General features: G+C 41.3%; 1 protein-coding gene across 1 annotated transcript in view; it reads left to right on the forward strand.

Moving 5' to 3' along the window:
* adam19a (ADAM metallopeptidase domain 19a) overlaps positions 1-24,087 on the forward strand; it is a 156,087-nt gene that overhangs the window by 122,036 nt on the left and 9,964 nt on the right. Inside the window, exons 11-19 of the mRNA XM_044021542.1 lie at positions 2,862-3,004; positions 3,431-3,608; positions 8,151-8,240; positions 9,820-10,015; positions 11,430-11,538; positions 13,522-13,726; positions 16,687-16,764; positions 23,058-23,166; positions 23,749-23,890. Coding sequence (XP_043877477.1) covers positions 2,862-3,004; positions 3,431-3,608; positions 8,151-8,240; positions 9,820-10,015; positions 11,430-11,538; positions 13,522-13,726; positions 16,687-16,764; positions 23,058-23,166; positions 23,749-23,890 — 1,250 coding nt within the window. The remainder of the gene's footprint in view (positions 1-2,861; positions 3,005-3,430; positions 3,609-8,150; positions 8,241-9,819; positions 10,016-11,429; positions 11,539-13,521; positions 13,727-16,686; positions 16,765-23,057; positions 23,167-23,748; positions 23,891-24,087) is intronic.

Consider the following 24,087-nt stretch of genomic DNA (forward strand, 5'->3'; position numbering starts at 1 on the left):
TTGATAATGTGAAGATTTCAGTCCCTTAGACCTTTTTTTAACAGTAAAAGTTACATACAAATGCACCGTTTTATAAGGGAGTTAAGTAATGAAAACAATTCTCCCAATTTCTACACTTTTATCCATTTTCTTCAGCTAGCTAGCTACCTAGCTTGCTAGCTGACCTCTGTTACAAGCACACAAGCTAGCTTGTTGATTGACTCTATCTAGCTGGCTATTGCTAGTTACCGAGCTTGCTAGCTTACTTCTGTTACAAGTACACAGGCTAGCTTGTTGATTGAATCTGTCTGAGTTCCTGTTAATCTACACCTATAGAGATTAGCATCAAATATATTTATTTTTCTTGTACCAGCTTGTGTTATTTGTTTTAGAGTTATACCTCAGGGAAGTTGGACGTATCGTGCATTAGCTACAAATCCAGCAATGGCCTCGGCCAACGTCAACAGTGTTTCTCCAAGGCTTTGATTTCATTAATATTCTGGCCGTGATATTCATCAGCGCGAAGGATTAATATGGATTTAGGATTCAGCCACAGTTTTGGTTTCATTCGTCCGTGTTTGGAGATATGCCTTCTCTGCAGTTCCAGTAGTTTAGAATTTCAAACTTCGAATGTGAAATCTATAAGACAGATTTTCGAAAATGTCAGCACCTCACAGTCCTCGTCCATCTAAATTGAGTCTTGGATTTTGACTCTAAATCAAAGGGTGTAAAGTCATTTCAATACATTATGCTACATGCCGCTAATTACACTGAAGTAATGGTTATTTCACATTTGCTTTAAATGATTAAACTTTCAAATGTACATTTTAAATAACAGGCTACAATAAAGTTTTCCAGAGTCATGTCCGTCCTCGCTGCACAAGACAAAGTGACCTTTATCTCAACTGTGTCTAATTCAGTGCCGTCTGATTTGATTTTACACCTGCACCGCTGAGGTCTGCGCCAACTTTCTGCTGCATTAGACGGTAAAGAAGGTGAAACCAAACTTAAGTGGAGACAGAGATTTGATCTATAATGAAGTGAGTCACAGAGTGTCCATCAGAGTCGGTGAAGCATGTTTCTGTACACGAGTCTGTCTTTTGAATGTTAAGTGATGGATTATTCCAGTTATCAATCTAGTCTCTTTAATTCAAGAGAGGCAAATCCTGATTCATTCCATAATACATTTTATATTAAACATATTATAGTGTAATTGTGTCATAATGTAATAAATAACCAATTCTAACTCTTAATATCATGACTTTTCACATGATTACTTCATTATTGGAATATGACACCTTTATTGTTAAGATACAGCTGCTAATATTCCAGCTAATTCTAATTAACAAAGCAAATGAGTTCCTGTCTTTTATTAAATACAAAATGAGGAATTATATTGCCAATTACTTTATATTACTTTTAACCTTTATCAGATGAAACTGTTGTTTTATTTGTGTATGGATAAGTCTTAGTCTAAAGCTGAAATTCAGCTAAACAAAACCACTGAATGTTCACTTACGCTTTAAATAATAAATGTGCTTAAAAGCTCATACAAAGCCTGTGCTTATGGAATACATTCCATTCACCTTGTTTCAAGTACTTTCTGCAACCCCTTTTATACAAATGACCAAGTTTCTGTGACGGAAAAATTACCGTGAATGTCACCTCAAATCAAAACGTTAAATCCTTTTGGTAGAGGTTTGCAGAATTGTGACATCATACTCGCAGAATAAAGAGAGTGTTTTCAGTCTATATCTTGCATGTATATCAATGTTAAAACAATCCAAACTGAGCTCAAATATCCTGGAAGTCTGTAGTCTGACACAAAACCACTTTGTAAATCACACATTTTATACTCTCTTAATCCTGACTTCAGAGCACATGAATTCAAAAGAGGCAGTACAACACATTAACAACTCAGGAAAGAGGTCCTACAGCACCAGTGCACCTGAACGCACCCATCAACACCAGTCACAGGTTATATCAAAGTCAGCATAGCGTGGCAAAAGCTTAACTTGCCTAAAGTACATTTATACATGCCTCTTAAAAGAGTTAGTTTTTGATTTAAATGCACTCTGGTTTGAATGGCTTTGTTTTTATCTGGTGCATTACCACTCGAGGAAAAGTTTAGGGTGTTAACATTCATATCTCGGCTGGTTTCCCGCAGCTTTAAAACACCCACTCTGTTGTATTATTCAGCCTGTGTAACTGCGCGGCTTCATATACATCACAGCAGTGGACTGAATGGCTGCAGACGGAGAGATTGATAGCTTTTCCATGCTTGATTTGCCTCTAATAGGCTGTCAGCTCTCCTGTGGGCAGAGACGGCCTGTGGAATCCAAATGCCCTGTGGCCGACCACAGAACCCACACACACACACACTTTCACGTTACCTGTGTGGTTTCGCTACAGTGTAACATATTCACATTTTATGCAGTTTGCATAAGTCAGAGGAGAGAGAGCTCAGTTTTATCCTGGGGCCAGGGCAGAGTGGTAGCTGACACATTGACTAAATTTTAATCCAACCCGGAGGTTTAAAGTCCAAATAAAGTGATAAAATGTCACCCCCAAAAAAAAATGTGTTACTATTAACTGCCTTGCCAAAAAGTTAAAAAAGTTGCTATTTTTTTGGAAATTGGTTTCAAATGCTGCTCTGAGACGCTGGAGGAGCCATACACACACACACACACACACAGGCGCACAAGACTGAAGAGAAACTGTTTTCAGTCTTTACTGCATAGTCCACTATTTTCTAACATGAGGAGAAACTCTGCTTTTGCTCTCCATGGTCTTTAATGTATTCATACAACCACACCTATGATCATCAGACGTTTTCGAGCCCCATTGATCGTCAGCCTGCCTTCTCTCTCACCGTCTCGCAGGACCACTCTGACCTGCCCATCGGCGCCGCGGCCACAATGGCCCACGAGATCGGCCACAACTTTGGAATGAGCCACGACCACGAGGGCTGCTGTGTGGAGGCCACGGCAGAGCAGGGAGGCTGTGTGATGGCTGCCGCCACCGGGTGAGCCTCAGGCGTCGTGTCAGGCTCCAGCTCAAAGCTGCTCACACAGAGATGTTGTTGCTAACAGATGAATAACAATTTCATCAGCCACAAAGCAAAACAAATTACATATTAATGTTGCTGCCTGAACACTTGTCACGGGAGATTGTTGATTTTACTGGGATATAAAAAACAAAGACATTTGCTCTGTTTAACTTGGATCATTAAAGACTTTTAATCAGCATTTTTTCATTTATATACTAATTCACATGCCGTCCCTCGCGTTAACTTCATTAGGATGACACAAAAGCACAGAGAAGACAAAGAGTGTGTTGTCCTACAGTAGCTCAGTTTCTCTCAGGAAAAAAAAAAGCAAGTACTATTTGTTCTAATGCAAACAAGAAAAGGAATAATCTGTGTAATATATTCTGCTCCTGCTGTGTCCAGGCATCCATTCCCTCGAGTCTTCAGTCGCTGCAGTAAACGTGATCTGGACAGCTATTTCCAGAAAGGAGGGGGCATGTGTCTCTACAACATGCCCAACATGAAGGACCTGGTTGGGGGCAAAAAGTGTGGCAACGGCTTTGTGGAGGATGGAGAGGAGTGTGACTGTGGAGAGCCAGATGTGAGTAAATAATTTTTTTTTTTTTACAAATGCTGTGTTTCCATCATGGCATGGTTGAGTTTGGTACAGTTTGGAATGATAAAGCCCTGAGTCGGGCTTCGGTTTCGACTGAGAACAACAAACGGCAACATCGAGCAGGACAACAGACAACAATAAAAGGCACTTGTCTCAACAAGACGTCAAGTCTGTATGAGAACAGACTGAGGGCGTTGAAGAGAAAGACAGCACCATTTCAAATTTCGAGGTCTGGTGGAGGGTTAATCAGAGCCGCTGCGAACGACCGCGCCGCCACAGTGGACTGTGTCGGTCAGGTTGGTCACCATGTTTTCGATGGTGGGCGGAAACCCACGCAGACACGGGGAGAACATGCAAAACTGCACACATCACTGTGAGGCAACAGTGCTAAGTGCTAGCTCCACCCAGACCACAGGGAAGGGAAGGGTGCCACAAAATAGAACAGTAAGGGCTGGTTATTTTGGTACTGTGTACCAATGTACACTCAGTGGAAACACAGCTATAGGTTCTCCGTCCAGACTTTTGGAAACATGAGATGAGGGACACTCAGCTGCAACATGCGACCTATATGGCACTTTACCACTGTACAGTTCCAGCAAGACTCGGCATGGCACGGCTCGACTCTTCTCGTTTGGTATCATTTTAGGTTACTGTAGTACCATTTTGTACACGACACACACAAACTAGTGACTTGTAAAGCCGTTGTTGTCAGTGTACTAAAACATTAGAAACAGTTAATTCCAAAGATTAGTTCAGTACTTCCTGCATGACACGAGCACAGACTGAAATATGACTGAGCGTGTTGTGATTTGGTTTCAGCAGTGCGGTCGCTAAAAACACCAGACTCCTCTGTTAAATATTGATATTTTAGACATTCCCTCGCTAAATGTTCGAGATTAACACACGTTTTCCGGATTTTTATGTCTTTTTAACTGATCTACACTTCGGCATTGTTCTGTTTGAGTCTCTCTAATGGAAAAGCAAAAAAGAAAAACCAGTGGAGTCATTCTGGAACTGTGTCAATACTGTACCTTTAACAATCTTGCTGAAATGCACTGACGCTAAACTCGCATCACTGCCAAAAAGTTGCCGTATCCGAACCAAAGTGCATTGAAAACAATCTCCCCTCTCTGCTCTGTGTTTATGTCACCGGGGGGGACTGCGTCACTGCAGCCTCATCTCCGATGCTCCCTCCGTCGCGTTTTGTGCGACACAGCCGAAAGACTCTCTGAAAGTTTCCCCTCTATTCTTTTGTGCTCAGCAAACCTCACAGGTTAAGCAAACCTGCTTTGGTTCAAGCGGAGCAAATTGAAAACAGAGGAAGAAAATTGGTATCTGACAGCGGCAGCGCGGCTGACGGGGCTGTTTGTTATGACTCCCACTCTGAGCGGAGCTGACAGTCGAGCACGAGCTGCTGACACGCCACCTTACCTTCTCTCTGCAAATGAGACGCGCTGCACGATGATGCCTAATGGTCTCACCTTGTGATTTTCCCCAACAAAGACTAATGATACACATAACAAACATGGCTGTGGCGTCCTAATCTACACTGTAAATGCTTTTAAGACCAACTGAGTATGAGTGCAGGAACTCCAGGGAGGCAACTTTTCATGTTGAACACTACAGAGATTATTGTTATTATTATTTCTACTTTTAGGGTTTAAGAAAACAGGCGAGTCTCCCTTGATGTCCAAATGAACATCACACTACAAACACAGAGCTTTTTGTTGTTGTTTTTGAGGTTCACCCCTAATCCCTTTTTCCCTCCCTCCCTCTCTCTCTCTCTCACCTTCTCCCCTGCCTGCATAATTGGCTTTTATTCAAAAGCCACGTTCCTTTTGACCTTAAAACAAGGTTCGTAGGAGGGTGTTATGATGAGGGGAGATGTTCTCTGCATGACGCAGCAGAGATTGGAACTTTTACTTTGAAGTGTTTGATGAGAGTGTGTGTGTCTCTCCATAGTTGTGAGGTTGGTGTAAAGTTGGTTAGACACGCTCGGATGGCTCCCCCCTTTAACAGGAGACGTCTATTTCATTGGTGTCACTATATTTTTCAAGGTCCTATAATATGCAGTGTTTGAGCGCCACTAGTTGGCGCTCTTGAGCAAGCGTTTCAGACCAAAACAAAAGCGGGACGGCTGATGGGAGTCATGCCTGCCCCGCACTAGAGGATTTGAATTGATTTGAACCGGTTTTAATCAGCCTTTTATGAAGTACCTTAAAAGTTTCTAACCAGAAAATGACTTTGGTCACTTTTTATAATATTACTTAGGGATTGAGTCATGGTAGCTCAGTGGTAGGGCGAGTTATCTCGCAACTGGAAGGTTGTTGGTTCAATTCCTGGCTCTGCTCGTCTATATGTGTCCTTGAACAAGACACTTAACCCCATGACTAGAAAAGCTCTATATAAATACAGGCCATTACCAACTCTTCTTCTTCTGATTTTTATTAGGTAGTAACGAGTAACAAAGATAGTTTTGAAGAAATGTAGTGGAGTGAAAACACAAGTTGTTCGAAATATAAATAACAAATTAAAGTACAAATATGTGAATCTTGTCCTTAAGTACAGTAACAAAGTATTTGTACTGTGTTACATTACAACACTGGTTGTAATCCTGAGAAATCACAGACTTAAGACGATCCAGTCAAACCATTTCGGATTTGGGATCTCACAGAAAGTCGCGTGATTTAATGTGACTTCAGAATGTAAACAGACTGTCGGCGCTATAGCATCTGTGTGCGCGATGTTTTGTGCCACTGTGGATGAAGTCATGGCTGAGAAGACTCAATCAACTAGGCCTGTATAAGTTACAAAAGTATGCAACATCCCGGTAAAACTGATGCTAATCCCTCACACTACAGGATCATTTATCCATATAATCTGTTCAAATCAGCCTAAAAGCCACGATTGTGGAACAGGCCAGATTAGGACAGAAATCGAGCCAATTCTCCTCTAGTGTGGAGGAGACTAGCCAGTCACCATTGAAAACACATATTTAAAATAATATATGATCTGTGAGTCCAGGAGGAGAATAGCTAGCTACGAGTTAATTTGGAGTTATCATAATGAAAATTCCAGACTCATATAAACCTCCCATCTCTCTTCTTGTCTGAAGCCCTATAATCCAAAGAATGTACTTTCAGATAGATTGACAGATAGAACCGTTTGAACTGCTGCCCTCCGTTTTGCCTTCACACCACTATTAAACCATGTGTATCTATTTTACAAAACGTTTAGCGCAATAAAACATGTCTGCATAAGTGTACGCTAACTCAAGACTATGTTTGTTGCAAATGGAAACATAAGTTTTTTTTGTGACTTTGTGAACCAGGCATTCTGCCTTCACTAAACTCCGTAGAGAAAATCAACAATTTTTACCTCATGGCACACGGGAGCCGTTGATCCGCTGCTGCCTCCATCTGTCACTTCAACTGTCTTATTTTGTGACTTCGGTGGTTGAAATCCTTCATGAAGATTTACTCAAGTGACACAAACGAAGCAAGAGTGGCAGCAGTGGACCAGCAAACTCCTGTGTGTCCGTCAGCTAAAAAACGCTGATATTCTCAATGGACTTTGGTGCAGGGAAGTGAGATGTGTCCTGTCAGAAAAAGGCTGTACAATAAATATCTTCAACTAAGAAATCTTGACCTAAAGATCAATGCTATGTGCTGGGACTTTTGTTAAGTGTCTAAATGTCCCTGTTGACAGTGATAGTCTCATATTGTCTCCCAGCACAGGGGGAATGAACAAGTTTATTATCATTTCATCAATAGTCTGTTAACATTCACAATGCTGACTTATTGCTTTGTTTAAACTCAGGGGTTTATTAACATTCATAATTGAGTTGCTCTTTGTAACTATTACTAATGGTCCGCCTCCTTCACAGCTCATTAGAAAGTGGGGCTGTTTGATAGCGCACTTTGCATTACCGTAATTACGCTACGGTTTGTGCTAACGGAAAAATCCCAACGGTTTCTGAAAGCTGAGAAGTTGGTTATTACGGTAATTCCAATCCACGTCTTTGTCACCAAAGAGCACCTGTATAGTACATAGTTTCCATTTTTCAGCCTGTTTTTGCACACTGAGAGACAAAGACTCAAACAAAAATGTTATTGTAAATGTTGCAAAGGTTTTTTCTATATACATTTTTTTGTTTTTCTTAATTTTAAATTGTTATTACACTATTTTAACATGCAGTACATTGTGAATAACTGCCAGATATTGTTATTATACATTATTCTGGAAATATGGGCAAAAGCAGTTATTCACAGGACATTTTCTGGCCCTTTTTATGGTTAAAATAAGCAAAAAAAAAAGGCTTAGGTTTTAAAGAGTTAAAAAGAAAAGTTTTTAAAAATGTCAACAGTGTCTAGGGAGCAATGAAGAAAAATGGGAGAGCGTTTCACAGCCTGGATGCTGCTATATGATAATGTTTTGGTTCTTAATGAGTGTAAGTCGATGCAGAGTTCCTGTGTGTGTGTGAGTGTGTGTAACTTTGAGAACTAATAATGTGTTTGTGTGTTATAGGAATGCACCAATGACTGCTGCAATGCCAATAATTGCACCTTGAAGGCGGAGGCTCAGTGTGCCCACGGTGTGTGCTGCGAGGGCTGCAAAGTAAGTCACACACACACACACACAGAGGCAGAGTGCCGTGGGAGTGGAGCTGAACTGGCGCGCAGTAGTATCTCAGTATCATTAGTTCACTGTCAGTCATCGTGTCAGTGTGTTGACATACTGTACCCACAGCGTGTCAGCTCCCATCACAGCAGGACACGCCGTCTTCACACCGCACCGACACTTTTCATCTCTGCTCTCATCTCGCTGTTGAAATGCAAATCCTGACAGCCCATTGTAACACACACACACACACACACACACACAGAGTAAATTCTACTGAGTTCCTGACAGCACAGGCAAATACCGAGGATGGTAATAACTGTAACGCTCTCCACACAAGAGGAGCTGCAACTCCCATCACAATATTGTTTATCTTTCAATACCTTTTTGATGATATTGCTTTACAGGCTGTGTCATTTGCCTTTTACACAGATGTGCACGTTTTGGCATAGTCTCATATCCCGCGTTTGCACAGGCCTTTCTTCTACGTCTGTTAGTTGTTGTGATAAAACGTTTAGAGATGCTTTTATTATATTATATACACAAAGCATCGGATGATATAGTTTATCAGTGTTCACTGCAGCTACAGGGATAGTTCTATTTTATCTACTTTTAAGTTTGCTGGCGGGGTTTTTTTTTGGACCACAAAGTTTGAACAACATGAGGCATCAGTTTAACCACCTGCACGCAGCAGCAGACACACAGTCTGAGAGAGGGAGAGCAGTTAATGGAGTGGAGCATTTTACACAATTCTTTTAGATGCAAAACAAGACAGTGACGGTAGCCTTAAAGGCGTCAACAAGCGTTGCGTGTCGCAATGGCTCCAAAATCAGCTGCGGATGTCTGTCTGGCCTTTTTTATTTACTTATTTTAACCATAAAAAGGGCCAGAAAATGTAGGTGCTTTTGTCCATTTTTCCCAAATAATTTTCAATATCTGACAGTTATTTACAATGTACTGCATGTTAAAAAGCACAAACTGTCGCATATTTATGGTAACGCAAATTGTGGTTGCGCAAACGTCTCATCGTTGAAAGGGTTTAAATCCTGGGACGGGTCAAGGGCTGGCTGCCCGCTGAGCAAGGCACCAAAATCTCCATTGCTCCCCGTGTGCAGATTAGTGCTGCCCACTGCACCTGCACCCAGCACGTGTGTGTGTGTGTGTGTGTGTGTGTGTGTTTACAAGCGACAGGTTAAATGCAGAGGTCAAATTCACTATCATTAATTGGTGTGTGTGCAAAAATAACTCCATAAATAAAGCTATATCTAATTACAGACGCTTAAATGCAGTTGAGGTAGCGGAATCCCACACACAGCTTTTGCTTGGCATCAGAATTTCCCTTATTAAACAACTGACATTTCAGTCTCTAGATTATTTTAGTTTCACTAACAACGCTCCATACGCTGTGGTGCTGTTATTGGACCAGTAACTGACTCTGTCAGTCTCTGACTGCGTTTGTTTACACTTTGTCACACAGAATAAGCAACACATTAGTCGAGAACAAACACTGACCTGATTTCTACAATGAAAAGGCTTCACTGTGTCTCCTCGTTGCTTGTTTTCCCGACTGTGCCAGCTGAAGCAGGCAGGCACCATGTGTCGGGGGCCGGCGGGGGCGTGTGACCTGCCAGAATACTGCACCGGGGCCTTACCTTACTGTCCTGCCAACGTCTACCTGCTGGACGGCTCCCCCTGTCAGCGCGGAGTGGCTTACTGCTACAACGGCATGTGCCTCACCCACGAGCAGCAGTGCCTGCAGCTGTGGGGCTACGGTAATGAAAAGTCAACGACCGCACGCGACACGGCGCCGACCGCTTATGTGGGGTTTTTCCGCTGGTCGACAGAAAAGTCAAATAGCAGCAATTTCCTGAGAAATGTCACACAGAGAAGTAATAATGATATTTAAGACAGTCGGAGCATTTCACCTATAGTGGCACAATACGAATGTCCCCTGCCGTCCCTCTTAATCATGGCCCCAGTTCAGAGAGAGAAAACCCACAAAATAGAACCGGAGTCCTATTCCATTTTTCAGACCACCGGGCCTGCTTTGAACTCTAATTTTAAACGCTTCGGACACCGTGGGACACTCAGCTAAGAGCATCAATGGGGCACCGGGAGGCAGGGGCTGGGACAGGCGAACTGTGAGCTTTTTAACTGCAGCACGTTTAAGATGGGCTATTGCAGCATGAATTACCGCGTCTGCTGGCACCAGACTTGCCCTCCAATGGATCCTCGTTAAAGGATTTAAAGTCTACTTATTCCAATTACAGAGTCCTGTATTCTTATTTTTCTTCACTACCTCCTCGAGTCAAGAGAAGCTTCTCCGGAATCGAACCCTGATTCCCGGTTACCCGTGGTCACCATGGTAGGCACAGAAAGTACCATTGAAAGTTGATGGGGCGGACATTTGTGCCTATACTTTAGATCAGGAGTGTCAAACATACGGCCCGGGGGCCAGAACCGGCCCGCCAGAGAGTCCAATCGGCCCACAGGATGAATTTGTTAAAATTTCACTCTAATATAAACGTAATGTCAAATACTCCAGATACCCGTGACTAAATGTTTGTGCCTTTATAGATCCAGTGTGCTTTGTAAATAGTAAATTTAGGCATGATATTGTTGAAATTGCACTTATATTTTTCAAGAAATTTCACATTTTGTAAAATTATCCTTCAGTAAATGTAAAACAAAGGAGAAAAAACAAAGGGATTCTTGTTGTTCATAGGTTATTATGCTATTATTTTACTATTTTTACTGGTCCGGCCCCCTTGAGATCAAATTGTGCTGTATGTGGCCCCTGCACAAAAATGAGTTTGACACCCCTGCTTTAGATCTTAAGATCTTAAGGATCTAAAGTGAAAGTGATGAAGTGATCATCTAAAATATTAATACACACAACAAATAGAAAAACAGACCTGGCACTAGTACGAAGTGACTGTGAGGGCTTTAAAAAGTGTGGTACCTCACTATGATCAATTCCACTTGTTGTTAATGAAGTTTAGATCTTGTCATTTGACTCTGAGCTCCGACACCAAACACACAAGTTTCCTAAAATCTCTTCATTCTTTTCCATTTGAGGGTTTACACTGAACACTGATCTCCAGGAGGCCGTGATGTTTCTGCAAACGTAGTTGGCGTCAGCCGTAACCAGTGAAGAGAGGGTAATGGAACCTGTTGTGTTTTCAGGAGCTCGACCCGCTCACGACGCCTGCTTCGAAGACGTCAACGCCGCGGGAAACGCTTTCGGAAACTGTGGGAATGATGAACATGGCAACTACATGAAGTGTGAAAAAAGGTAAGCAACGCTGCTGATGTTAACTAATCGTGTCAGATAAGTAGATACAAGGACTATAGTTTGGGGAATAGCAGATACTTGTTGTTTCTACCAGGATTAAAAAGTACTGTAGGTCAACTCTGTAGTCATTCAATAATCATATGAATACTTTTTAAATCTCTGCTGCTGTTAACAAGCACACTTCAGCTGAACTGAGACTTTAATCACACAGCCAAACCCGACTTTCAGCGTCGGCTCAGGTCTCTCCGAGACTGTTTCCATGGAACAGCGCCAGAGCTAATTAATGGAGCCAAATTAGCGATTTAGCTATGTAAATGAGCTCATGGATTAAGGTGGCTGACGGCTGCCGTGTATGAGCCACCGCTGCCCTAATCCATTATGAAGTCCCACAGGAGTCATTAGAGTGTTTTCTGGCCACAGTGAGTCACAGAGCTGATTAGAGGATATGTAAATTCACTGCCTGCCTCTTATTAAGACGTGAATAATCTACACGCAGCTGCTATGTGCTCATCATCGTCTAATCCTCTGCACTTCTTTACCTCAGGACACTCCCAGGGCGAGAGTGTGTGTGTGTAGTTATTTACCACGTTCTATCTACATATTAATCAGAAAAACGCTGATATTGACAAAGAAATGAAGTGCGACTCCTCTGCGAGGGAGTAGATCAAGCGTCACACCTGCTAACGAAGAATGATCCGATGAGAGACGAAGTAATTATGTGGTAAAAGCACAGAGGCGGGGGGGAAAGCTCAGACACTTAAGAAACTTTGTTTTCCAAGTCTCATTATGAAAAACGACAAACACTCTAGCGCTTTAACAAACTTGGAACTCATTTGGTTGTGTTGATCTTGTTGACGGATCGGCCTCTGAGGTCAGGGGTCAGTGTTGCAGGGCTTCCTGTGCACTGACAGCGGATATCCGGGCCACGACTGTGATTATAGACTGGCAGCAACGTGAGACACAGGACAGTTTTGAGAGGATAATCTGTGACCTGTTTTTTTTTTTGAAGGGCTATCAATCAAAAAGCTGATAACCTGTCAATTTTTGTTTATCTGTTTTGCCTCTTGTGCTCTGCACATTGACCAGTTACCTCCGAGAAACCAAAGCCTGCTCAAACATGATTGATCAGAAACTAGAGCACTCTCATCAACAGATTCTGATTATTTAGATTAATGCTATAATCGAATGGGACCTTCTGGGACGCCAAATACATTTTATACAACAAAACTTCCACTTAGATTTTGTAAAAACAAGTAATTTCCCTACACATCATTTCAGTAAAAACGTGAAATCTGATCCATCGTGAGTGTGCGTGGCATCTTTGTTTCTTTGCTTGGGTACATATTTGGTTTTTACTAGGGATGAGCATTTGTAGCATAACATATATTCAGTGATATTATTCAAATAAATGACCTTTGACGCAGTGTGAGCTGTTGGTGTTGTGCAGAACTGTTGTTTTCTCCATTTTTATGGTCTTGTGAATGTGAGATGATGTTTTTTTATTCATTTATTTGTTTATTTTTACCTGTATTTTATGTCATTTTAATGTCAGCACTCTGGGCAACTGTGGTGTTTTTAAATGTGCTCTATAAATAAAGTGGACTGAAATATTCTTAAGTCCAGCACATGACAGCGAGTGAAAGTAATGCAGGGTTCACGGCGTGTTGCGGAAACACGAGAAGCTTAGGTGAAGCATTCAAAGACTTGGGTAAATTTGTCAAGCTTAGAGCTTTAAGATGCATTCAAGGAATCTCTTAAATGTCTTTTTTTTTTTTTTTTTCCCCAATTTTTTTATTTCACTAAATGCTTGCTGCTGTTGCCACCTTGTGGTAATAAATGCACCACAAATTAGGTATTGTAGTCATTGGAGTAGAAACCGTGCAATTTATCTTTTCATCCCTTATTTCTACCCGATCTCCTCCTCAGTTAAGTGGCACTCAAAGGTAAACATTTCTTTTTTCGTGTGCTTGTGTCTGTGTCCAGCGATGCCAAGTGCGGTAAGATCCAGTGCCACAGCGCAGCACAGAAGCCTAAAGGCACCAACGCCGTTTCCATCGACAACACCATCGAGACAGACGGCGTCAAGGTGAAGTGCAGAGGCACCTACGTTTACAGCACCCAGGACGGTCAGGGCGACCTTCCTGACCCCGGCCTCGTCATGACTGGCACCAAGTGTGGAGAGGGAAAGGTCAGTGCGACCGATTTACACGGATGTGAATTTTAATCTAATAAACGTAACATACAGTAAAACGAATTTCAAGGCGGTTGAACCTGCTGCCTTAAAGATGGGAGTAAACTCAACTTCACAGAAGGTTAAGTTTCACAATTAGTCAGAACTAGTTTTGAAAACTCATCTTGTGAAAAATGTCCAAAAGTTCTCATCGGTGGTGTTAAAATGAGAAAATATTTCACATTACTTAATGGGGGCATAATATTTGACAGTGCAGTTAATCAGCGAATGATCCGGAGCTTCCCTTCATTGACTTCAGTGAGTGTTGGCGAGGTTAACAGGGTCTTTGATCAGCACTAACACTTGGCTCAGCACATGTTTCTGGCCACCTGCCGAGAACACGCACCTCTGCCTGGCATCCTAAACTGTGCAGAGAGAGAGACGGGGAGAGACAAGAGAGATTGAATGCACCACACATCTCACTCACAAAGGATTTAAAGCTGTGTTATAAAGCCAGGAAACAAACACCGGAGCAGAGATTCTGCCCTTCTGTTTGGACGTGTGTCTCTATCCTCACTAGGAGTTTCGTTCTTTTCTGTTTGTATTAGTTACTACTATATATCTCATCTCTGAGGAGGGCGTCGGTATGTGTATGTGATTAAAACCAGATTCTTAAGCTCTGTTCGTACAGGATTAGCATTACCTCATGTGCATGAAAAAGGCATAGGTGAGACATAGGAAATAGCGTCAGGAGACGACAGGAAGTAGTGGGTACATCTGAATCATGTAGTCTGTGATCCCTCATCAGGCACAGACGCTAAATGTGTGATTTACAGTCTGTCAGTCGTCATAAACGAACGTGCTGAAACCAGTCGGTAAGTGTGAACTCCAACGACCATGAAAGTTGTGTAGTGTGTCCCCAGCTTCAGTCTCACATGGAATTCCACTAAATGTAATTTCTCATAGTCAGACCCTGACTACTCACTTGTACCCTTCCCAGAGCATGTACTAAAAAAAGTACCAGGTACGATCGCTAATGGAAAAGCGGCAAAACATACCCAGATAGTAATATTATATGGGTATGTTTTACCCTTCCTATTATGACTGGTAATCGTGTTAATATTGCATGTTATAATTCAACCGAGCTGCACCACAGTCCCCCACCCTTCAGCTAATACCCGATTATAGCAGAGGAAAACAACAACAACAACAACAGTGACAAAAACAAGGTGAAAAACTGAAGAGAAGACTTGCTCTCTCTTGGCTGAATGAATAATAAAATGACATAAATCCATCCACATATGCAAAAATTATACAAAAAGGTTAGCGTTATGCATGAGGTATACATTTATACATATATATGCAAGATTCACACACACTAAGTAATGTCCCCACTCCCTTTCTTTCCACCAGTGAAATTCTATTTCTCTGCAGCACATTCAAGCCACTTGACTTCCATTTCTGCGGCTTGTGTGGACGGCACTGAAAGGAGTAGAGCCACATGAGTGATTTGTAATAAATAGGTGGCGGGGAATGCTGTCCCTCATCCAGCCAGATGAATTTCCAGTTCTCATATTGACCTGGCCTTTTGTCAGGCCGTTCACATATTCACTTACTCCAAACTCCATTCCCCTGCTTGAACTGTAGCGACTTCAGGCAGAGCTGCAGATGCAATTCCAAGTCAGTGATGGAGTTCTGCATTTAATTGTGGAAAGGCATGTGACCTTCAGAAGCAAGAAAAGCCTTGACTACCTTGTGTGACTACTACCTGTTACCGCTACTGTTTCACGATCTGCCTTAAAATCACAATCCTGGTCCCTGACCTCTAACAGGTATTTATTGTATAATAGTTGTGATAGGAAGAAGCAGAGCTTTGCACATATGTGGAATAAACCAGGTTTTCTTGTTTTTTTGTTTGCATATAATATTTTCTATAAATGTTGCACGTTTCAACCACTGCTGCTACTGCTGCACCCTTCAAAGATTATGACTGCACACTAACACTGAGAATATGGCTATAATCTGTGACACTATAATAGATTATTTACAATATAATAAGAATAGAGAATTAGGCGGTTCGATTATTAATCAATTACTAAATTGATTATTTATTTATTCCGTTTTAGAGTTCTTTTTCATAATTAAAACAAGATTTCTGATTTTTTTAGCTTCTTAAACGTGAATATTTTCATGTTTCCTCGCTCCATATGACAAAGAAATCATGAAAACTGAAAAATCTTGGTTTGTGGACAAAACAAGACACCTGAGAACAACACCGATCAACATTATCTGACATTGTTTGGACCTAACAATTGTGAACATAATCTACAGATTACAATAGATTATGAAAGTCAAACAGCCTTTTCCAACTAGACATTAAGATGAGGTGGAGTCATTAAAAAATGTACATAGACTTGTATTATAACAAACTACAGATTTATTGAGAAAAGGCAGCAAATTATTAAAAATGCTCATTTAAAGTTGTGATGTAAACTAATGTGACACAGTAACTGATTCACCCCCTCACGACTCTCTGTGTTTCTCAGTGTAGTGGCGTTTAGATGACAGTCTCGTGCTGCACACAGGAAGTGACTCTATGTCTATGTCGAGGCACAAATTCCCAAAAAAGTTTTAGAAATAAACTCTGTTAAAAAACTGCTGTTAAAAAAAAAAAGCCTGGTTGTTGAGGAGTTTGACGCTTCTTCGTCCCCGCCCGCCTTTGTGCTGCCTCTGTATACGCACAAACGCTCATAATTTGGTAAAAAGCAGTTCAGTTAAGTGTCTTTAAAGCTATTTTCTTTTATAAATGCAGTGGTTTTGGAATTGAACCGACTCTCTCCAGGCTGCCATGTTGATCCAAAGCACAAGGGCACTGGGATGCATGCTGGACAAAGTCTGTGTATCTGTGTGTGTGTGTGTGTGTGTATATACTGTAATCTCTGTAACAGTATGTGATCATTCTGCTTGTGTTGCCACAGGTGTGCAGAGACCGCAGGTGCCAAAATGCCTCTTTCACTGAGCTGGAGACTTGCATTGCACGCTGTCACGGCAACGGGGTAAAAACACACACACACACACACACACGAGCATGCAGCATCATACAACAGACTCCACTCTCTTAGCTGCTGGGTAAAGCCCCCTAATCTCATTGTCACACTGTGTCCTGGGGCAAAGGTAGCGCTTTGCCGCTCTTGTCACTGAGCCTGTCGGTGAAAAGCCAGGGAAATAGATGTCTGGAATACAAGAGCAACCCAAGTGATGAACTATTTATTGGAGCAGTACAAGCAAGCCCGAGGCAGATAAAGGGAGAATCATACATAGTTCATGAGACAGTAACCGGGCTCTGGAGTGTTTGGAGCTTAAACGTTTGTTTCTAAAAGACGAGACGGGGATTTAGGGGAGAGTTTATTTTATCAGTCGACTCTGACCTCTAAAGTGGAGACGGTGTTCATTGATCTGGTGTTGACCTTTCGACAGAGCTTGCAAGAGTAACTATGCCAATGAAAATCCAATGTGATGGTTATACTGATTAAAAACCACAAGTTCACTCCCCTGCACCAAAGGCCATTGAGAAAATCAGCGATTCTCCATCACAGGAGTCACTGACCCACTGTCGCCTCCATCCGTAAGATCAAAAGTGTTATTGTGTGACTTCAGTGTTTGACGGCCTGTGTTCACATTTACATGAGTTACACAAACTTACCAAATGAGGCGGCAGGAGACCACGGCAGCTGTTTCCCCCCGTGAGCAAAAAATCGAAGATTTTCTCCCTGGAGTTTGGTGTGGATAATGAGCAACATTTACAAAGCAACACAAACACCGGAGGTTCCTGTCAGAAAATGCTGTCTAATGGTGAGATTTATGTCTGCACCCACACACACTGGAGGATTTTCAAATCTGACTCGATTTATTTTTTATTTATTATTATTTTAAACGTGGGAGACCACAGACACAACAACGTTTGTAACCACGCACGTTTAATGAAACGTGATCTCACAGAAACTTGCATGATTTAACGTGACTTAAGTACACAATTCACATATAAGTACATTTTATATCAGGAAATTGTTTTGAAGACTCTTAAAGATGTTTACTTAAGAAATATTATATAAAAAAAGTGACTTTAACTTCTACCAAAGTCATTTTCTGGTGAGATACTTACAAGTTAAGGGAAATTTGGCCAGACAATCTGTTCATATCGGCCTCAAATCCGAAGGTACCCACATTAGTCGGAGTGACCAGATCGGAAGCGTAAATCTGGCAAATTCTCCTCTGGTGTGGGGCGGGGCTTGAGCTGCAAAAGTATTCTTAAGATTTTAACAGATGTGATTTAAAACGTAGCGCGACGTAAGTACAGTACGTCCAAAAAAACATACTTAAGAAAAGTCAAATTTGTACAAAAAATTGTTCTCAATTACAATAACGCGAGTAAATGTTTTCACCTCTGATTACTGGTATCGTGGACCATGTATCGTGAGGTAACCTGTGATTCCCACCCCGGCTCATACAACCATGTGTCAAAAAAAAAAACCCTTAGCTATCCCTTTAAGCTGTTAAGGCAGTTTATTGTGGTTCAGTTTTAGTGCACGTCTGTGACACGATGAGTACTGCAGTATATGCTCACTTAACTGTAACTGTTCAATTACTAGAGACGAGTATGATGCAACGAGGGTAAAACACCAGCTCCGTCCGACTCGTCGCATACACACACCTGACACTGGCTGTGAAAATAATATGAAATTGCATGATGTCATTTCAATTTCGGGAAAACGGGCCCGAGAGTGTCCCGAGGACTGTGATTTATTTTGTCATTGGCGTGTACACGGTTGCACCGGGCTCAGCGAAGAATACAGCAGTGTAATGCAATATGGCAGTTGCCATTATTGTTCCAGTCGTGTGCCTTTTTAATACATGAGGGCTTTTCAGACTCAACTTGCTGACAAGCTGACAGCTGATATATATTTTTTTCCTGCAGTAAAAAAAAAAAAGAGGGAAAAAAAAGAATTAAACCTGCATTTTCTTCTTCCCCCTGTTAGAATTCAACAATAGACAGTTTCCTTCAGTCCGCTGGGAGTTTTCTCCTGCCTGAGTCTCAAATGGAAAGTGTTAGATTGCACTTTTATGTTGTATTACGGCTTTACTACATCACTTTATTAGTTTGGCGTCTGGCTGAATTGATATTCAACTGTGTCATGAGGGGGAAATAAAACTCCAGTCGAGATATATTAGTGCAGCAAAAACTCTTTTTCCCTTCAAACGTCTTTAAATGTGCTCCTTCAGTGTCACAGCGTGTCAGACGGACGGACAGACGGGCTCCTGTTGGACGTAAACAACATTTGTTCTGATAATTGCAGTTTAAAGGCAGAGGATGGACAAGGTTTATTTTAGCAGTGATGTTGAAGAGTAAAGGACGGCAACGTCCAGCATTTAAACGAGCCGCTGTTCATCTCTCTGTTTGTCTGCATTTGTTAGGCGAGACAGACCAGTGTCCCTGTCCTGCTTCCTGATGGTTGGATATTATAGTTTTAGCTTTCAGAGCAGGTTTGATAGTTTCTATTAGATTTTGTTTTTTGTAAATGCTTAGTTTTTATTAGTTTTTGTGTTAGTTTCTTGTACTATGGAGTATTTGCCAGATGCAAGATGCAAAAAGGTCATAATGAGTATTGTGTCTTACATTGTGTCAAAATTGAAGAATCAGAGAAAAAATAAATACACAAATATGAACCCGAAACTATTATGCTTGAAATTAATTTACAAAGACGAAAACTAAGCACCTTTTTGCTACAATTTTAGTTAGTTTTATAAACACACAATTCACTTTCAGTTATACTCTGAAGTCTAGTATCTATTTTTATTTCAGTTACAAAAAAAATGTTTTCAATGTTAGTTTCCGTTATTTCTTTAGTTTTGGTGAACTATAATAACCCTGGTGCCTTCATCAAAACATAAAAAGCCAGTTTAATACAAACTCCATGAGTCCAGAGTGGTGATTCAATAACAATACTTATTGCTATGTTATTTATTTCAATAGAAATATAATAAGAGTTCAGTGTATTGTATGTTACGGGGATATTTTGGTTTTTTTTAAGGTGTAGTTGAATGAGTTACTGACAGCAGAGAATTCTGGGAAAACCAAATTGTCATTGTTATTGTTGTTAATTGTTATATAACTTATTTCAACTGAAAACTGAGGTTTGTTGATAATTTCACTTTTTCACACCAAATCCCATAGAGAAATCCAGCGTTTTAAGCTCAGATGAGCACGGGAGACGCTGGTCTACTGCGGCTCCGTTTGACAAGTTTATATCACTTAGATACATTTGAACGAGAGATTTTAGACTCCATAGCTGCAAGAGAACCCATTTGAAGTCACTGATAGAGGCGGCGGTGGATTAACGACTAATGTGTGCTGTCATGTAGAATTGCTGATTTTCTCTGTGGGCTTTGGTGCAGAAGAGCGAAGCCGCGCTTTCCAGTCAGTGAAGTCTGTCGGTAACGGCGCGATCAGGCAGTAAACACGTCCCGAAGCTAGTGTACACTTGGAATTATGTAGATTTTATGACAACAACGTTCGGGGTTGAGAGCGCCGTCAGCTGACTGTGGGACTCGTACAAACAACACTTCACAAAATCCTTAGCTGTTTCTTGATGGAATTGACTGAACACTCAGCAGGCAGGCAGTGATATTTGATTATGAGCGACCAGATATATCCTCTCCTCCGTTAATCGCCTTTGCTCTTTCATTCAATCTGTCCCCCTTTGTGTTGCGTCCTCTCAGCGTAACAGTGGAAGGAGCGAGGAAGTGGCTGTGAGTCTGGATTATTCTAAATAGACAGTTTTATCCTTTACTCTGTAGACATTCATGCAAACAAACAGGGCTAACGAGTGTTTTGCTCACTTCTGTCTACTAGTAAAAAAAAACACATTTTAATGACGGCTTAAACTTCTTATAGGATCTGGACGAGCTGTGGTCAAATCCAGGTCAGAAATGTTCAAAGTCAAAAAATCACCGCAGTTTATTTTTGTTATGAATGAGAAACAAAGGAGCGATGAAGAACCAGGAGAAACCAGCCGAGCGGCCTTCACTTCATGCCGACCGAGAGCTAATGAGGGAATATAGGCATGTTAATCACCGATCGGGTAATTACATCTCGGCATAATTGGAGCGTGGATGCGTTTTTTTCTCCTCCATTTAGAGCTTGTGAATTACACAAGACTTCTGGAGATGTTAATCATGGTTAAAAGCTAATCTCCAGTTAAAAGTTTGTGGGGTTTTTTCTTCTTTTGTGAGTTTAAGACGAGTCAATTAAAAAAAAAAGTCTAAGTGGTAATTTGCTTTTGTAAAAAAGGGAGGAGATTCACCATCATCCCCGTCAATCAGCTTCTTTTACTCTTTTTGAGAAAAGCAAGGTTTAAATACTACATTACCCATGAGCCTCAGCCCCAGACACCGAGAGCAGTCGTGGATTTCAGAATACTTACTCGCTCACAGTCTTGGACAGAACTTGAAATAAAAACAGTTTTATAACACAAACAATATAAAATAAACAGGAAAGTAGCCGGAGTTTCTTCTTCATGGCAGAAGGTCTAAATACTACATTACCCATGAGCCTCAGCCTCAGACAGCGAGAGCAGTCGTGGAGTTCGGAATACTTACTTAGTCAGTCTTGGACAGAACTCGAATTTAGAACACGAAGAATATAAAATAAACAGGAAAATAGACGGTTTTTCTTCTTCATGGCGGAAAGTATAAATACTACATTACCCATGAGCCTCAGCCTCAGACACCGAGAGCAGTCGTGGATTTCGGAATACTTTTTTGTAACAGTGGAAAAGACCACAGTCTGTTTTAAACACGACTCAAACAATGCAAATTAAACAGGAAAAGAGATGGGGACGGGAAGAAAAAAACAAATTTTTATGTGCATTTCTTCTTCATGGTGGAAAGTATAAATACTACATTACCCATGAGCCTCAGCCTCAGACACTGTGAGCGGTCATCGGATTTCAGAATACTGACCACAGTCTTGGACAGAATGTGAAATAAAAGCAGTTTTCAAACACAAACAATATAAAATAAAGAGGAAGAATAGCCAACGGGAAAATTATATATGCATCAAATTTACTTACAAGTCCAGGTGGAGGATGGTTTTCACTGGAATTTCTTTCTTTCTTTCTTTCTTTGCAGTTTCCTCTCATTTTGACATTTTTTAAATCAAGAAACAAGAAGGTGTCTTCATGTAACATATTGTTTATAAAGCTCTGATTTAAATGTGTTTTTTTATTGTATTTATTTATTTTCAATAAGAACAAAACAATGTGAAGAAACAAAAAATCCGCCAAACAAAGAATGAAAAGGAGCAGAAAGAGGATAAATCTTATATAAACTGCCCTTTTTTTATACATAACAGTCAACAAAACCTGTAAAATGCACCCTATTTCAAACAATCACGTCAAAACAAGAACCCTGAGGACACATTTTACATCTGTAGCGACACTATTTTAATCATCCTTCTAAAAATACTCGTCAATTCATCTTCCTTTATTCAGTTGAATTCTAAATTTAGGTTTATTAAAGACCTGTGTTCCTTTTAAATTATATTTACCACTCTTGTCATAGGTAACTGTCGGACAGAGTGACAGAGGGCGTGAGGTCTGATTTTTCTTTTGTTTCTGTTTATAGTTCATTTTATTTCACAGCTTTTGCAGGAAGTGGAGGTGCGGCGCTGTTAGATGATCGTAAATGCATATTTATATTAATGTATGCATTATGGCCACCGTGGGAATGAAAACAATAGATTTAAGGACATCTCAAACACACACGAGCCACCTCAGCCCCAGTGATAATGTTCCAGGTTGTAATGTGCTTTATTTATTGCCTCTGGATGTTAGATTTATTTGCCAGTCACCAAAAGTCATGACGTTACCAGAATAAAAAACTTAAATACCACACGGTGAACCTGGTGATCTCTGATGGTTTGACCCAGATGAAGGTCAACAGAGACTGTGATAAAAGCAGGTTCAGCCTCCGCTTCAGAGATAAATGCCATCGCTCACATGATCGCAATAAAAAAAAAAGAAAAAAACAGTGCGTCACATCAAACATAATGGAAAAACCTGATCATCTCGACCGTGTTTGCTCTTCTCTTCTCTTGATGATGTGAATATTGAGGCAGAAAAAAAACAAAATCCCATTAAAAGACGAGCCGTCTGTTGAAAACAAGACATTAGTGCCTCTAATTTCACTGGCTCACCTCGAGGCACACGTCCACAAGATCAGAGTGAGACCCAACAGCAAATCACATTCACAAATGCCTTGTTTGTGTGTGTGTGTGTGTGTGTGCGCGCAGGTGTGTAACAGCAACGGGAACTGCCATTGCAATCGAGGCTGGGCTCCGCCCTTCTGTGAGAAGACAGGACTCGGGGGAAGTGTGGACAGTGGACCTGTCCAGTACGACAGTGAGTGACACACACAACCATGAACCCTATAAGACAGGGGGGTCAAACGTACGGTCCACGGGCCAGAACCGGCCCTCCAGAATGTCCAATCCAGCCCGCAAGTGTACATGCAGGGAGAAAGAGAGCGAGCAGGCGTATGGGCGGAGTTAGCATTAGTGTCCGCCTGTTCATCCACTATCTATCTGTAGAAGTACAGGTGTTAACCTGGAGCAGCCACAGCTCCAGCCCTGGGGGTAAAATCTGCCCTGCTCTTCTTTAACCACTGTTCAGAAGCAGAGCAGGAAAGTTAAAACTACATTGAAGATAATCGACTAACAATTATGTAGTTATACATACAGTTATTTCGAATTCGTCCCCTGGGGGTCGCATCTTTATTAGCTCCCACTTTAGTTTCAGGAATAGCACATAGATGTGTAGTCACATCTTGACATGTTCTAATACTAGGAGTTTTAGTTCCAAATGTGTCCTGATTTTGCCCATTTTTCCAGAAAAATAATAATAAAAAAAAGTAAAATTGCAGTTAAATGTGAACGGAACGGTGTGTCTGGTAACGTGAACACCGCTCCGCGTGTGTGTCCTCAGGTCAGGTCGGGCTGGTGGTCGGTCTGCTGTTCGCCTTCCTCGTCCTCCTGCCTACGGTGCTGCTGCTCTTCTACTGCTACAGGATCAAGACCTCCTACTACCACAAGTGGCTTTCCCAGAGAGCGAAGAACAAGAGTAACAAGTACTGTGTCTCTGTCTGTCTGTCCGTCTGTCTGTCTGTCTGTACATGCATGCACTTGCATCATATGTGTGTTTTTCCAGCTACTTTTCCCGATTTGATGGTGTAAGACAGTGTGATATGTGTGCAGAAAAACAAACCACCAGCTGTCTTTTTAAGGACTCTGCATTGACTTCCATTCATTTGGACAGCCTAAACGA

This window comes from Solea senegalensis, linkage group LG3 (genome assembly GCF_019176455.1).
Source record: "Solea senegalensis isolate Sse05_10M linkage group LG3, IFAPA_SoseM_1, whole genome shotgun sequence".
Taxonomy (NCBI): domain Eukaryota; kingdom Metazoa; phylum Chordata; class Actinopteri; order Pleuronectiformes; family Soleidae; genus Solea; species Solea senegalensis.